We start from the raw sequence: 15,513 nt of genomic DNA, 5'->3' as shown, positions 1-15,513 counted from the left end.
TACAGGGCTAATCCTGTAAGGAAGGCAGGAAGGAAACATTCTGGTGTTGTTTCTAGCCTAATCTTTATTGCCCTGCTTACAGAAACTGCCTCTCTGGTTAACCCTTATTACATTGTAACAGCTAAGGCGAAGCGCCCATCGTCCTGAGTGACATTGAGTTGACCATGCCCACACGGTCACATGACCACTGAGCCATGCCCACCCACCTGGTCATTAGGGCACAGAACCGGTTGTTAAATTATTTAAATCCCACTACTGCCATGGTGCTTTACAGCATTCTCTTGAGTGGTTTACAACATCAGCATATTGTTCCCAACAGGCTGCATCTTTCTTTTTACCGACCTTGGAAGGACGAAAGGCTGAATCAACCTTTAGCCGGTCAGGATTGAACTCCTGGCAGAGGGCAGTGTTAGCCTGCAATACTGCATTCTAACCGTTGTGCTGCCACAGCCCTTGCATGTTTATAACATTTCTGGAGATTGAACAGCTCTCATCTGGAAATGTTCTGGCATATATAGTTACTACATCCTCCAACCACTTAGATCTTATTGCTCTCGTGGACATAATAAGATGATGTCTGATGAACACATAAAAAATGGGATTGATATTATCTGAAATTTAGAAATTGCCTTTGTTCCTGTGTTTAATTTTTTCGCAACCATATCAACATTTCTAAGTCGTGTTTCTCTTTCAAAAAACTGGCTTTATTTTTTGAAAGGGCTATGCTGGCTTTTTCTGTCCTCTATTTTTCCTCATTGGAGTTGTTAACATTTCATATTTGTTAACATTTCCTCTCTTATTACCTTCTTTTTAAGGGAAATGTGTTTCTTCCTATTACTTTTCCTGTTATGAAATTTATTGTTACTCAATATTTTTAATATTTGATTTTTAGAGTCTGGGATACGTTTTTGAATTCACCCAGTTTTAGTGTTTTTTAAAATAAAATAAAAATCAGCATTATATGGTCATTTTTTAAAACCAAATTTCTGTTACTTTCACTTCCTTCTGTTAAGTATTCTGTAATGGTTAATATTAAACTTGGAATAGATCATTCTCTTGCATATCTGTTTTGGATTTAAAATCATGTTCTGTCACTCTAAATACTTCCTGCTGGTGAACAGAGAGATTAAAATAATCTTGATTTAACAGTGCTATAGATTTGAATATACATTTAAAATTTTTATCATTGCTACTTCTGGCAGAACAGTTTTGCTTTAGAAACCTCTTCCTAGAAATATTGTTAAAAATAAGATGACTTCTAGTTGACATATCGGTATATTTGGAAGTTGAACAGTGAATTTTATGCCAAATGATTTATAAGGCAAATTCTTAAATGTGATTGTTCCAATGAGTTTGAATTTTTTTTAAGCGAAACAATTTGTAGAACTCCAGCTCTAGGTATCAGATGACTATTTTTAAACCCTGTTCATAGGTATGCATGATGTATTTAGCCCTCCTTCAGTTCCACTGGAAAAAGAGAATAAAAAGTTGACTGAATCAATCACAGATAAGTCTTCTAAGCTATATGAAGCTCCTGGTCTGTTTGAGGAAGATGAGAACTTTGAACCTAGTAAAAGTAGTTGCGTTATAGGTAAGTTTCTAAAACTAAAACATGTTAATTCCTTCTCCTCTATCATAATTAAAAGAGCTTAAAATCTCTTTAGGCAATGTATCTTAATTTGTGACAGTGCCCTTGATAGTGAAATATAAGCTATTTTTCTGTAGTTTCCTGTCACATTAATAAAACTTTATTGTGTATTACATTTAATTTATATCTTTAATTATGTGTGGAAGTATCCAGTAAAATATAGTACAATAAAGTATTTTTATTAGGTGTGAGATCCCTCCTTAATTATTTTTATATACATATGTATGAAATGTTTTACCAGTATTACTATTTTGTTAATTGACTTCCTCTGTTGCTGATAAAGTCTGATCCTAAAGTGAACTCTTTGTGTCTTATTTTTATACAGCCAAACCTTCTGTGGATTTCTTTGATGTTGATGGGGATCTATTCAGGGAGAAGCCTGACATTGTCAACAGTGCAAAAAATGTAATTTTTCTTTTCAAACTGTTTTTTTTTTAAGTGCTACATTGAGGATTAGTTTATAATGTGACTTGCTTCAGTTTCAACATCCAGTGAACTTAGATGTGAGTCACTTTAAACCCCCCCCCCCCTGGGCCCCCCATGCTTCCAAATCCACCAAATATTTTGCAGTTAGTAAAAAGCAAATAGTGTCAGACCTGCCACAAGTTTAAATCTCTAAATAAAAATGTTCCTTGATGCCATTTGTTGAGAAAGGTATAGTTTGTTACAGATCAAATGTATTGCAGTAATGCAAAGCCAGAACTGAATATTGCGCACCAAAATCCCTAAGATCTCCTTATCATTCTCTTACCTGTCTCTCATTGCCCACTCCAGTGTAACCAATCAGGCTGAGGTAAGATCAGTCCAAGAACAGTTTGGTATGTGGCCTCCTCCTCCGCCTTCCAGCTGAGTGACCTTGAGGCAGAGTCTCAAGGAGACAGAGCAGTTACTTTTGTTTCCCAAAGCATTCCCCTCTCATTCCCCCTCTCCACAGTTCATGGCAGTCTGTCGCTGCATAGTAGCAAAGAAAAAGCAAGCGTAAGCTGACAGATAGCTCCTCCTTTGCTCTAGATGTTCCTCAGCATTTTTTCCGGCAAAGGGATGGTTCTGCGTGAGTGGCGGGCAAGCACATGCAGCTCCATTTGTGTGAGCGATGGGCACCCTTGTGTGCCACTCAGGCAAATGGAGATGCACACGTGTATTTCCCCGCTGTTCATACAAGTGGGGATGCGCATGTGCTCGCCCGCTACTTCCGCAGCCCAGTTCCAAACGGTTCAAGACCTGGAGGCTAAGGAGAAGCACTTCCCAGAAATAGCACATGATACTTGGAAAAATCTGTTCATCGTTTACATCTTTGTACATTTTTGATGGTTGGGAGGCGAAACTTTTCGTGGAAATGGCTCGGTATTATCTAAGTTGGAAAATAAACTCCAAAATACAAAATTGAGATACTGTATGTCATGAAAAGAGGAGCTAATATGTTTCTGTATTACATTGGAATTGAATTACACATAATATTGTATTTATCTTTGATTCTATATTAATAAGCACTGGTCCCGGGCCAAATACAGTTTAATGTGACCTGACAATCCTACCCAAAATTGGTGGTATTTCCTCCTTGCCTACTTTTTTTCTCTCGTCATTTCTTTTGTCCTCCATTATTACAACAGTAATTTCCATGCTACTGGTGAGGGAGTAAGCACAGGATAACTATATTTTATTTCCAACAAGGGCACAAAATCCTTAAGATGCTTTCTGTCCTTCTAGCTCCTAATTTTTTGCCCCCTCTTTCTTGCAGGTGGGCAAAATCTGATTGTCTGATTGAGACACAGGGAGCAATGCCTGCTCTTTGGTCACATAAAAAGAAAAGTCCTGATTAATTATGACATAAAGGAATTGGTAGCAGGAACAATGCATGATATAACAAAATATGCTGAATTAGCATATGTAAATAAATTATCTGATTAGGTAATTATTTGCAAAAAAGATGATACCAGTAATTGAACTTCTACTGCACAGTTATAATCTAGGTTTAAGAGTTAGCTCATGGTAAAATCTTTGTTTTCTGTCTCACATATTACCATGTGGTTGAGAGGGTTTGTGTTCTTTTGCTTAATTCTAAAGCATAAGAAACAAGGGCATTTTGTTTTCCCTTGTCCTCACTAGAAGGGGATGTATACTCTATGTGCCAGTGGTGAGTTCCAGATCCTGTTCCAACCAGTATGGTTGGAACGGGCCCGGCGGTGTCGACATGGACTCGCACAGCATGCACATGCGTCTTAGCAGTTCCACGAGCCTCTGTGACGCTGCAGCTGCTCAGCGGAGAACAGACGCTGTACGTGCCGTGCACGGAAGCGCCAAAGACTTAAAAGACCGGTAAGGAATTCGGGCGGGCAAGTAGGCCCTCTAGAGCACCGTACCGGAACAGTATCCGGTGCTCCGGGCAGGCTCCGGTATGCCCATACTGGGGCGTACCACCTGCAACACACCACTGCTATGCGCCCAATCAAAACTGAAAGTTCAGAGGAAAAGAAAGGAAAAACAAAATGCCCAGAAAGCAGCCTGAAAGGAAGAAAATTCCTCATAATCAGAAACCAAATTTAGAGTGGGGGGAGGAAAATCATAAATCAATGATTGGAAGTAATTTCAAAAATGGACTGCTTACAATTGACACCTTTCAGGTTTATTAATATGCATGTGTATTGTGTGTTTTTAAGAGTCAACGTTCTTCTGCTGAGAGGTTTAAAAATTCAACTCCAACACCTTTCACGAGTCAGAAAAGCCTATTCTCTGATGAGGAGGATTCTGAAGTAAGTTCTTAATCATTCAATTACAATTAAATATTGTGCGTACCACCTCCTTATTGAAATACTGTAGCTGGGAATGACTGTGTCTCCTTTGCAATGTTATGATCCTTGAAGGCCACAAGTATAATGAATTGTTATGATTACTGGCCATGGAACTCAGATTATTACTGAGCCACGGTGGCACGGTGGTTAGAGTGCAGTACTGCAGGCTACTTCTGATTGCAATTTGGTAGTTCAAATCTCACCAGGCTCAAGGTTGACTCAGCCTTCCATCCTTCCGAAGTGGGTACAATGAGGACCCAAAATTGTTGGGGGCAATATGCTGACTCTGTAAACCACTTAGAGAGGGCTGTAAAACACTGTAAAGCGGTATATAAGTCTAAGTGCTATTGCTATTACTAAGATTTCTAGAAATGGTATATCTACATTGCACTCAAGGTGCAACTCAGTGTAGTTGACTTATTCCATGTGTAGTCCCCAATGGAACTATATCTACATGGAAAGAAGGAAGCAGTGGTTTACCCCAAAGTTCAGTTTTAGGCCGAATACTCTTCAACATCTTCTTAGATGATTTAGATGAGGGAATAGAAGGGGAACTCATAAAATTTACAAACAACATTAGACTGGCAGGAATATCCAATGCACTCCAGAAGATAGGCTCAAGATCCAGATGGATCTCACAGACTTGAACACCGGGCCCTATGTAATAAAATGAAATTCAATATAGAGAAAAGTAAGGTTCTACACACAGGCAAGAAATATCAAATGTACAGAAACAGATTAGGTGAAACCTGGCTCAATAGCAGTAACTGGGAGGCGGATCTTGGAATCCTAGTGGACAATCATTTAATATGAGCCAGCAGTGTGCAACAGCAGCCAAAAAAGCCAACACAATCCTAGGTTGTATTAACAGGGATAATACATGAGGTATTAGTACCATTTTATAAAGCCTTAGTAAGACTATACTTAGAATACTGCATCCAGTTTTGGGCACCATATTGTAAAAAAAGATGCAAAGGCTCTGGAAAGAGTGCAGAAAAGAGCAACAAAGATGATTAGGAGGTTTGTCTAGGATAGTGAAAAGAAGGACTAGGGGTGACATGATAGCAGTATTCCAATATTTGAGCCACAAAGAAGAGGGGGTCAGCTTATTTTCCAAAGCACCAGAAGGCAAGACAAGAAACAACGGATGGAAACTAATGAAGGAGAGAAATAATCTAGAACTAAGTAGAAATTTCCTAACAGTGAAAATAATTAAGCTATGGAACAGCTTGCCTTCAGAAGTTGTAGGTGCTTCATCAGAAGAGACTGGGCAGCCACTTATCTGGAATGATATAGAGTCTCCTGCTTGAGCAGGGGGTTGGATTATGTTCTGACCCAGCCTTAGCAGAAGCAAGAAACAGACTCCTTGCCACAAAAAAACCCTCTTTATTTACCTCTTGTGAGTTAATTGCATTCACTCACTGAAAAGTCCAGGCAATACTCCTTCAAGGAGTTAACTGCAGTAACAGACCTTATCAATTCCTTACGATAATTGCAAGGTCGTGAGCTCCCAGCCAAAAGGCTGCAAATTAAGTTCTGCCAAGCAGTCTTTGTGGCACAAAACACAATGAGCAGAATCTTCAGAAATACGAACTGTTGCCTCCTATGACAATCACTCTCCTTTCCTTCTATATATTCCCCAGCCAGGGAGGGGACATTCACGTCCACATGTGCCTTGCTTCCCAAGTCGACTCCTTGTCATCCATTGTTCTCCTCTCCTAACTGCTCTGTGCATACGTACATCTGGACAGACCCCAGTTTTTTCAGCCCTCAAAGGCAGCTGCCTCTCCAGTGGCTGGGAAATGTCAGACAGCCCTGGCTCTATCTCTGCCTCCGACACAGAGCATCCATCAGAGCCTTCCCCAGACTCCAGAACTGGCCCAGATTCCTTCCCAACTTCCTCATCGTCCGAGTCTGCCGCCAGCTCTGCTGGCAACTGGTGGGCCACAACAGATTAGAAGATCTCCAAGGTCCCTTCCAACTCCGTTATTCTGTAATTCTGTTAAGTTGAAAAATGTAGGTGAATATTTCATTATAAACAGTGAGAAGAGAGTCTCTTGTTTACTGGTGTGAGGATAAAAGGGCACATGTTCTAGCACGATCAAATATCTGCTGCAAACTAGAGACTCACAACTCAAATCTCTTAACATTTGCCTTGACATGTAACTTGATTAATAGGTTCTCAAGTGGAGGAACTGGCCTTCCTGTTACCTATATCTGCCAGAGCTCAGGATAGCACCTGACCAACAGGGATTGTAGAAGGGTGTTTCGGGAGTGTTTTCTTTTAACATTATTTTATCTGCTAGATAGGGAATCAATTCTTGGGCTCAGTATCTTTACTAAAATGTTTGACAGCACAAGGATGCTATTGCGTGAATAGTTATTTAGTAATTATATTATATTATATTATAGTTCCACAAGAACAGAAATTGACTCGAAGTCCTAGCCTTTCTTCCATTTACCATTTTGTTGTCTTCTGCCATTCAGTTGGCTGCTTAAAATGTTCCAAATGGGTAAATGCACATCTTTAAAAATGCTACGTGTGGCTTTCTTTCATATGCAACAGGACCTGTTTTCTTCACACCAGCCTATAGAAGTGAAGAACTCAACTTCATCATCTACCAAAGTGATGACAAAAACTGCATTGTCTTTGTTTGAAGATGAGGAAGAAGAGGTATGTGACACCTGAAAACAACATTTTACGGTAAAAGGTCTGCTAGGATGACTGTAAAACTGAGAACATTCTATTTTTATTCATCTGTGCTTGAAACTTAATAGGTGCTTTCACAAGTCAATTTGCCTAAGATCCCCCCAAAAAAACAGATCTGATGTAAATCTACGATCTTGAATTTTATTTCACAAGCAATGAATTGTTAATGTTAAAATATAACAAATTTGTCAAGACCACTAGAGGAGAGATTAAGAGAAAGGAGATGTGAAATTCAAAATACAAACTCATGTATGCAACAGTTTCATTTTGTACCACCAAAACAAAGCTTTCCAGAAATACTCTTAATATACATCGTAATTTCAATTTCAGATGTTTTTCTCCCTTTTAAAACCATCTTCCTCTGTAGCACTGTTTCACTCAGGGTTTTATTTTTATTCTGAGTCATAGCTTCCTTTCTTTCTCCCCAATCCTTGTATTGGGTTGCTTGCTCAGCTGTAATCCCCCTATCAACCCCTGAAACAGCAAGCCTCCGGCAGGCCATCTCAAGGTTGGCATTTTTTGGGGGGGGAGGGGCGCTTGCAGGGGCATAGCCTGGACTAGAACTCACAGTGGCGGTGATGATCAGCTGCACGGAGAGGAATCCGCCAACAATCAGCTGGGGCCTGGAGCACCAGTTGGAGGCCGCGACGCTGCTCCCCTGCTCCCCTGACAAGCCGGCGCATCATCAAACAGCTGGGCAGCAGACCTGATTGGCTGGGAAGCGAAACACCGATCAGCTGGAGGGTGGAGAGCAGGCTGGCAACTGAATGACAACCTAGGCACAGGCGAAAATTCTCGGCCTTTCACAGCGGCCAGAAGCCATGTGGGTGGGGCAGGTGCGTGCAGGGGTTTTAGGTCCGCAAGAGAGCAGCAGCAAGTAGCATTGACTTTGTTTGTCACTCCATGCCGGGTTTCTGAGCTTTCCAAGATAAAATGCTTCGAACAAACTGTTGCTTGCTGTTTCTTGGTGCTGGAAGCTCGGAATGTGATGCCCCTACTTTCCTGTCCTACTACACGAGAGGTCATCAGTTCATTGTATCGGCAGCCACAAAGAAGCAGCAATCCTGTATTCACTTCAGCATAGTCAGGAACAATGCTAAAAATATACTTCTTGACTATTGAGCTGATGCTTCTTTTTAATATCAGCAGCTTACCGAAGTAAAACTGAAAACTTTTTGTTCTTTTTTCTTTTTATTCATAAACATTTTCCATTCATATCATTTATAAAAAAGCAAAGAAAGAACGAACAAGAAATATTAACACATATACTAATAATGATAATAATAGTGTAACAGAATAATTTTAACTAGATTTCTTTTTATATTAGCTTAGAGATGGACAGATTGACATTAAAAATAAAGGACAAAGAAGACGCAGAATATTACTTAACATGGAATAAACTTTACACGTGGTTAGAGATAAAAGGTAGAAATTAGATAAAGATAGATTATTGCTATGTATGAATTAAATATAAAGATGGTTTATAATTATAAATATGCTAATATAATTAACAGAATTGCAAAAAAACTGATAACTTTTAAAAACAAAACAAATTTAATATGAAACATGTATTATTTCTCATCACAAAAATGCAAAGTTAACCATCTACGTCAAACATATCTGCTTATCAATTCGACAGAAATTGCCCATTGCCAATCTAGGATTGCAGGGCAGACAGTATGGAAATAGTTTGTCCTAAACACACAGTTTGTTTTAAATTCCCATTTTTTTCCCCCGACTGTGAAATATGGAGACTGGTAGAGATTGGTTTTTCCTTGCTTGCAGTAAATTAAATTCTTCTTGGGTTTTTTTTTATTCCAGGACCTCTTTGGATCTGTGCCAAAGATGTCAAAATCTTCCCAGGAGAGAACATCCAACTTATTTCTCAGCAGTGATGAAGAGGTACCATGTTCCGAGGTTATTAAAATGTGGATCTGCAACATGAAGCCAAATTTGTTTACTATAGAGCCTTCATTGCTTAGGAATTGTTTACATAGGATGGTGGTTTCATTTGTTCTACTTTAAGCCTATATACAGGATATATGCAGTGCCTACTCTGCCCTCTGAAGTTCTGATGGCCGCAGATATAAGGAGTAGGATCCAGAAATAAACATGATTTTAAAAAAACATGGAACAACTATTAAATATCTTCTGTTGTTACAGGGTTGCTTTTTCTTCAGTATGTAGATCATGAGTTCAGTTGGAATTTTGAAACAGGGAGGTTGAATTTGTACAATGAAATTGGCTGAGCCTCCCTTCGTGCACTCCTCCCAACACAATGCAACTCACAGTGAAAGACAAAAAAAATCCCTGAAATCCCTAAATTTGTGCATCACATGACTATAGGAAATTCTGGGCAGTACATAAAGCAACCGGGCAGTAAAAATAAATAACAGAAGACGGCAAAAACTGGGCAACTAGAAACGGATCCAAAATAATCAAAAGTCTGGATGCAAAGTCAATACTTTAAGGACCTCCTAAATACCAGCAAGGAAGAAGCCACACAGAACTCAAGAACCTAATTCCAGAGGGCAGGGACTATAACACAGGGAAGATTCTTCCAAGGTTCCAACAAACACCATTGTTTAGCTACTGTTGGCATACAAATCTTCCTGATTGAATCAGCCAGCAGATACTATGTGAGACAGGCAATCATTCAAGTAACTCAGCCTTGTGCTTATAAAATCACACCCAAAAGCACACTGAAACCAGGGAAGCTCACCAAGCAGAGCTATTATATGGTCATATTGAGGCATGTCCATCACTGCCTTCACTGCTCCATTCTGGAAAAGTTAAAACTTCTGAATAGTCTTCTAGGGCTACTCTAGAAAGTAGATGTAGTAGTATGTAGAAAAACTAGGCCACGAGTCACTGAAGGGCGTTATGCATATTTTATCAGAAAGATCTGATGAAGTGTTAATACCACTTTATAATGAAGTGAAGTGTATAGTGAAGTGTTAATACCACTTTATAATGCCTTGGTAAGGCCACACTTGGAATACTGCATTCAGTTTTGGTCAACACGATGTAGAAAAGATGTGGAGACTCTAGAAAGAGTGCAGAGAAGAGCAACAAAGATGATTAGGGGACTGGAGGCTAAAACATATGAGGAGTGGTTGCAGGAACTGGTTATGTCTAATAGAAAGAAGGACTAGGGGAGACATGATAGCAGTGTTCCAATATCTCAGGGGTTGCCACAAAGAGGAGGGAGTCAAACTATTCTCCAAAGCACCCGAGGGCAGAACAAGAAGCAATGGGTGGAAACTAATCAAGGAGAGAAGCAACTTAGAACTGAGGAGAAACTTCCTGACAGTTAGAACAATTAATCAGTGGAACAGCTTGCCTCCAGAAGTTATGAATGCCCCAACACTGGAAGTCTTTAAGAAGATGTTGGATAGCCATTTGTCTGAAACGGTGTAGGGTTTCCTGCCTAGGCAGGGGGTTGGACTAGAAGACCTCCAAGGTCCCTTCCAACTCTGCTATGGTATTGTATTGTATCCCTAATTTCAGACTGAAATTAGAAAAAGATTAAATTAAAAAGATTTATATTCATAGGTCGTATTCATAACCTGCTTTTCATTAGGATCCCCTAAAACAGGGGTCTCCAGCAGTAATGGTTTTCTCTTACCTTCACTACTGGTTTGGAACTGGAGCGCGCACTCTCGCACGGGGCTTCTGCGCATGCTCAGAACCTTCTGCGCCTGCGCAAAGCGTCCATGATGGCGGGTGGGCAGAGCCTCCAGCCACTGCTGCCACTACCGGTTCGCCCAAACTGGGATAATACCATCTCTGGTCTCCAGCCCCCAGTCCATTAAACAGAACCGGTCCACAGAATCTGAGAAACCTGGCTGCACAAACAAGCAAAGCCCCATCCACAGGATGAAAGCAGCACATGAGACCATACCCTCTCTGGTCCATGGAAACAACCCTCTCTATGGAACCGGTCCCTGGTGCCCAAAAGGTTGCAGAGGGGGGCGGGGGCACTGCCTTAAAGCAAAAACTAATATTTAATCTTAATTTTGATTTCATGCTCCTAAGAAAAACATTTGTCGTTATATGGTGAGATTTGTTTATTTGAGGGTTCGTATGTCACTATTTTGGTGGGCCTTGGTTGTGGTGCATTCATTGATGTGCTTTGATTTGAACCTCTGTATCTGAATAATGAATTGAAGAATAATTACATGACAACATGGTATATTTTTAGGATCATTGTAATAATAAAAAAGAGATGAAAGCCACTTCTGAAGGAAGTAAAAAAAAGGAACCGGTGAAGTCTGCTTATGGGGCCAATCAAGCTATTAAGAGAGACCTCTTTGAAGAAGGAGGAGAAGGAGAAGATGATTTCATTGTTGCCACAAAAGACAGGTAAAAGATTTAGCTGCAAGAAAACAACATGTTCATTTATCAATACTGTATTTTATTCAATACTAGCTGATAACCGGGCGTTGCCCAGGTATTTATGTATTCTAATCCTGTATTAGACAGGAAAAGCCGTGATTTTGGCAGCAATTAAATTAGTTACAAATGCTTTCCCTCTGCCCCAGAAGCATCAAGGAAAGTTATACCACCTTGTTATTTTGCTAGCTGATCCATTATCATTTGGTATGCTTTTTTCTGATCCTGATTTAGAAGTGGCTGCTTGTCTGCGATATTTGCACTAAGCTGTTTGAGGTTGTAGTTCTTTTCTCGTATGTAAGTACGTTGTGTTGGCCATACATTCGTGCTCAAAAATAATTAAAGCCTTGTTCAAAATATCTGGACCAAATGTAACTTCTAATATTGGATTTTTCCCCTTACCAGAGGGAGCCTCCTTGCGGAGTATTGTGAAGCCACTACCATGGCAATTCCACACGCTGTACAGTAGAAGCCATTTTATGGCAGTACAGTAGAAGCCATTTTAGGCATAACAGGCTGTATCTTAACAGAACACCCATCCTGACGGGTGTTAGGGATGTCTTACCCCCAAGTATTTGTTTCCAGAGAGTAAGTCATTTGTATACTAAGTTTGGTTGAAATTGCTCAAGGCGTTCCAGAGTTATGCTGGAAAACACACACACACACACACACACACAGAGAGAGAGAGAGAGAGAGAGAGATAATTGGTGTGAAAAATGGTCATAGTCACTTTTGTCAGTGCCATTGTAACTTTGAATGGTCACTAAATGAATTATTGTAAATCAAGGACTACCTGTGGTCATTAATAGGGCAACAATGTGAGTGGAACAAGGTAATTCTTTAAATATTGTAAAACAAATAGCTGTGCTTCCATAGAGTAGCCTTGAGCACATGTGCTACATGAAATTCTTTAATCTCTACCAACTGTGCCACTATTTCTATAGATTTTCTTCTTGCTGACATCTTTGGTGACTAAAAAAAAAGTAATTGTTCTCAGTTTATGTTAGTCAAATAATGGCAGGGTTGGGTCTTATTAGTACTTGGAAGAGTTGCCACCAGGGGCTGGAAGCTACATGGGAAGTCAGAGAAACATACCACAAAGAAGTGAGGAAATACCAGTAAAACTGCATGATTATATCCATGTTGTAATCAGGAATTGGAGAGCCAATTTGGTAAAGTGGTTAATACATCAGGCTAGAAATGAGGCTGTAATTTCTACTTCGATCTTAGGCACGAAGCCAGCTAGCTGACTCTCAGCTCCAGGAAGAAGGTTATGACAAACTGCTTCTGAAATCTTGCCCAGAAAGTTTCAGGGACTAGTCCAGGCAATCGCCAGGAATCAACAAAGGCACAAAAAAGAAGAAAACATAGGAATTATTCTTAGTTAGAGATTTTACAATTAGTTAATGTAGACAATATAATACTTAACTGGCTTAGCACTTAATTTTACCTTACTGATAAAATATTTGTGAAAATAGTTATAAAGAAATAATTACAGAATTCTACCCTGTTTCCCCGAAAATAAGACCTCCCCAGATAAGCCCAATCGAGCTTTTGAGCGCATGTACTAAAATAAGCCCTCCCCCGAAAATAAGCCCTCCCTGAAAAGATTGCAACACATGAGGTGACCATGCTCACTGCCTCCTGCACCTCAAAACCAATAAGACCTCTCCGAAAATAAGGCCAAGTGCTTATTTCGGGGGTCAAAAGAAAATAAGACCCTGTCTTATTTTCGGGGAAACGCGTTAGCAATTAACTAAATCTCAGATACATTGTTAAAATACCATTGTAGTAAAAGATAACCAGGTAATAACAGATCCATCTTGGATCAAACTTTTTTTATTTATTTCAGCAGTAAAAAACCACTTCAGAAAAATGCTGTTCTATTTGAAGATGGTTCCTTGCACTACAGCTCTCAACCAACCTTAACCAGTCCTCAACCAGCGTCATCTGATGCCCAAACAATAACAGTGTGTGCTGATCAAGTAAGCCGTAATTCAGATTGTGACTTTGTAAACATTAAAGGCTTAGCACTCTCATTCACGTGATACCGACTCGTTGCACAGTGCATCCATCTAATGAGGTTACAGCCAGTTAGATGCATCTAATGAAGGTTTGAGGGGAAAAAGATGACACTTCTGAAGAATCATTTCTCTTAATAATACGTCAGCTATGGGATCCCAATCTGGAAATATTTGATCATATCAGTGGTGGCTTCCAGATCCCGTTGCAATGCATCCTTACCTCTTGTGACGCTTCCGAGAGCCTCCGCGACGCTCCAGCTTCTCGGCAGAGCGTTGTGCAGGCGCCGTGCATTGCGTGCACGGAAGCACCAAAGAGTTCAAATACAGGTCAGGAGCTCAGGCAAGCGGGTGGTCCCTCTGGAGCACCGTACCGGAACGGTACCCGGTGCCCCGGGCAGGAAGTGGTACGCCCGTACCGGGGTGTACCACCTGCAACCCACCACTGGATCATATGTAAGAATAGCAGAGCCTTATAGCAATTTGTCAGCTTATTACATCTATTATGAGAGTTTGTGGATTAGAATTCTACTTTAATCACATACACAGTGAAGCGGTGAAATCTGTTTTATTTATTTTTACAAATAAGGTGGCAAAGCTATCCAACACAGCTCCTTCCTCCTACTTTCCCCACAGCAATAACCTTCTGAAGTGGGTTGGGTTGAGAGAGAGTGACTGGCCCAAAGTCACCCAGCTGGATTTCATGGCTAAGGTGGGATTTGAACTCATGATCTCCCACTTTCAAGTATGGTGCCTTAACCGCTTGACCAAACTGGCTCTATCCACAAAATCTTACTATAATAAATTATTGTTTTTTAAAAAATATTATAAATGATGTATCTGGTTAACAAATACAATAGGGATCTTTTAAAACAGTAATTTTTACTACGATGTCATCTAAATTTAAATCCCAGTTATAAGGTAGCTTCCTATTTATCATCTGGGTAACATAATAAATCACAAATAATAATAGAAACTTTTAAATATAAAACATTGGCTATTTTGATGTTCAAAAGCAACTGTTAGGACTGGATTTTCTAGTGAAGCAGATTAAGATAAATTCTGTAAACAATTAGCAGTTCCCTCCAATTGGAATTCCGTGAAGTTCTGAGCTAATTTTAATACAAGATATATATGTGTATCCATCAGTTAAGTACTGATTGTAAAGTATGGATGATTATACTTGTAAAAAATACAGTTTTCCAGAGAAGGGTAGAATCCTCATCTTTTACTTTTTGACCATCAGGAAAATTTCTTGGAAACACCTCAGAAGAAATTAGTAGAAAAGAAGGCAGGACCTTCGGAAGAATCTGGTACACATCATGGTTATAATGTTGGAGAAGGAGGAAATGTACTGGAGCAAGAAAGGAAGGACAAAGTAAGGAAAAGCTTTATATATGATACATATGTGTTGCTGTACCAATGGTTCAACACTTTATAAAAAAATCTCTTTAAGATTTCAGTCCTTTCATATTTTCTCATTGTTCCATATGCATATTATAACCACTTTTAGCCCACTTTATCATACATCATCTCATTTCTGTTTCAGATTTCAGTAAATGTTTTATTTCAACAGTTGCATGTTCATTTGTACACAATTCTACTTCAAATTTATCTTATCCTGTTCAAAACCATGAACTATATTTTTCGAAACCTTTCTGAGAGTTGTACATAAGAAAACGATTGATAGGTTGATAGGTATATCCCTCTGCCACCAGTTTTCTTTTATTTTAAATTCCCCTTGACAAAATTCTAATTCTAATCTGACTGTGGCAAAAGAAAGCAAAAGTAGTACCAATAGTAATGGGCACCTTGGGTACAATCATAAAACAATAGAGCATCACTTGAACACCATCAGCATTGACTATTCACCATCCGTCAATTGCAAAAGGCAGCTTTACTCGGAACAGCTTACATCCTGAGACAATATCTGTAACACCATCAAACATC

At 39.6% G+C, this 15,513-nt stretch overlaps 1 protein-coding gene across 3 annotated transcripts in view; it reads left to right on the top strand.

Annotated features, from left to right (window-relative positions):
- Window positions 1–15,513, top strand: part of WASHC2C (WASH complex subunit 2C) — a 50,604-nt gene that overhangs the window by 22,707 nt on the left and 12,384 nt on the right. For 2 of the 3 annotated variants that reach the window (XM_081949256.1, XM_081949254.1), the window contains exons 14-21: window positions 1,433–1,591; window positions 1,974–2,053; window positions 4,306–4,398; window positions 7,004–7,111; window positions 8,969–9,049; window positions 11,352–11,512; window positions 13,395–13,527; window positions 14,810–14,941. In XM_081949256.1, coding sequence (XP_081805382.1) covers window positions 1,433–1,591; window positions 1,974–2,053; window positions 4,306–4,398; window positions 7,004–7,111; window positions 8,969–9,049; window positions 11,352–11,512; window positions 13,395–13,527; window positions 14,810–14,941 — 947 coding nt within the window. The remainder of the gene's footprint in view (window positions 1–1,432; window positions 1,592–1,973; window positions 2,054–4,305; window positions 4,399–7,003; window positions 7,112–8,968; window positions 9,050–11,351; window positions 11,513–13,394; window positions 13,528–14,809; window positions 14,942–15,513) is intronic. The other variant, XM_081949255.1, reaches the window with a different exon arrangement.

Source organism: Natrix helvetica (assembly GCF_964273705.1).
Source record: "Natrix helvetica genome assembly, chromosome: 3".
Classification (NCBI taxonomy): Eukaryota; Metazoa; Chordata; class Lepidosauria; order Squamata; family Natricidae; genus Natrix; species Natrix helvetica.
Note: the sequence above shows the minus strand (reverse complement) of the source record. Positions and strands in the feature narration are given on the sequence as shown.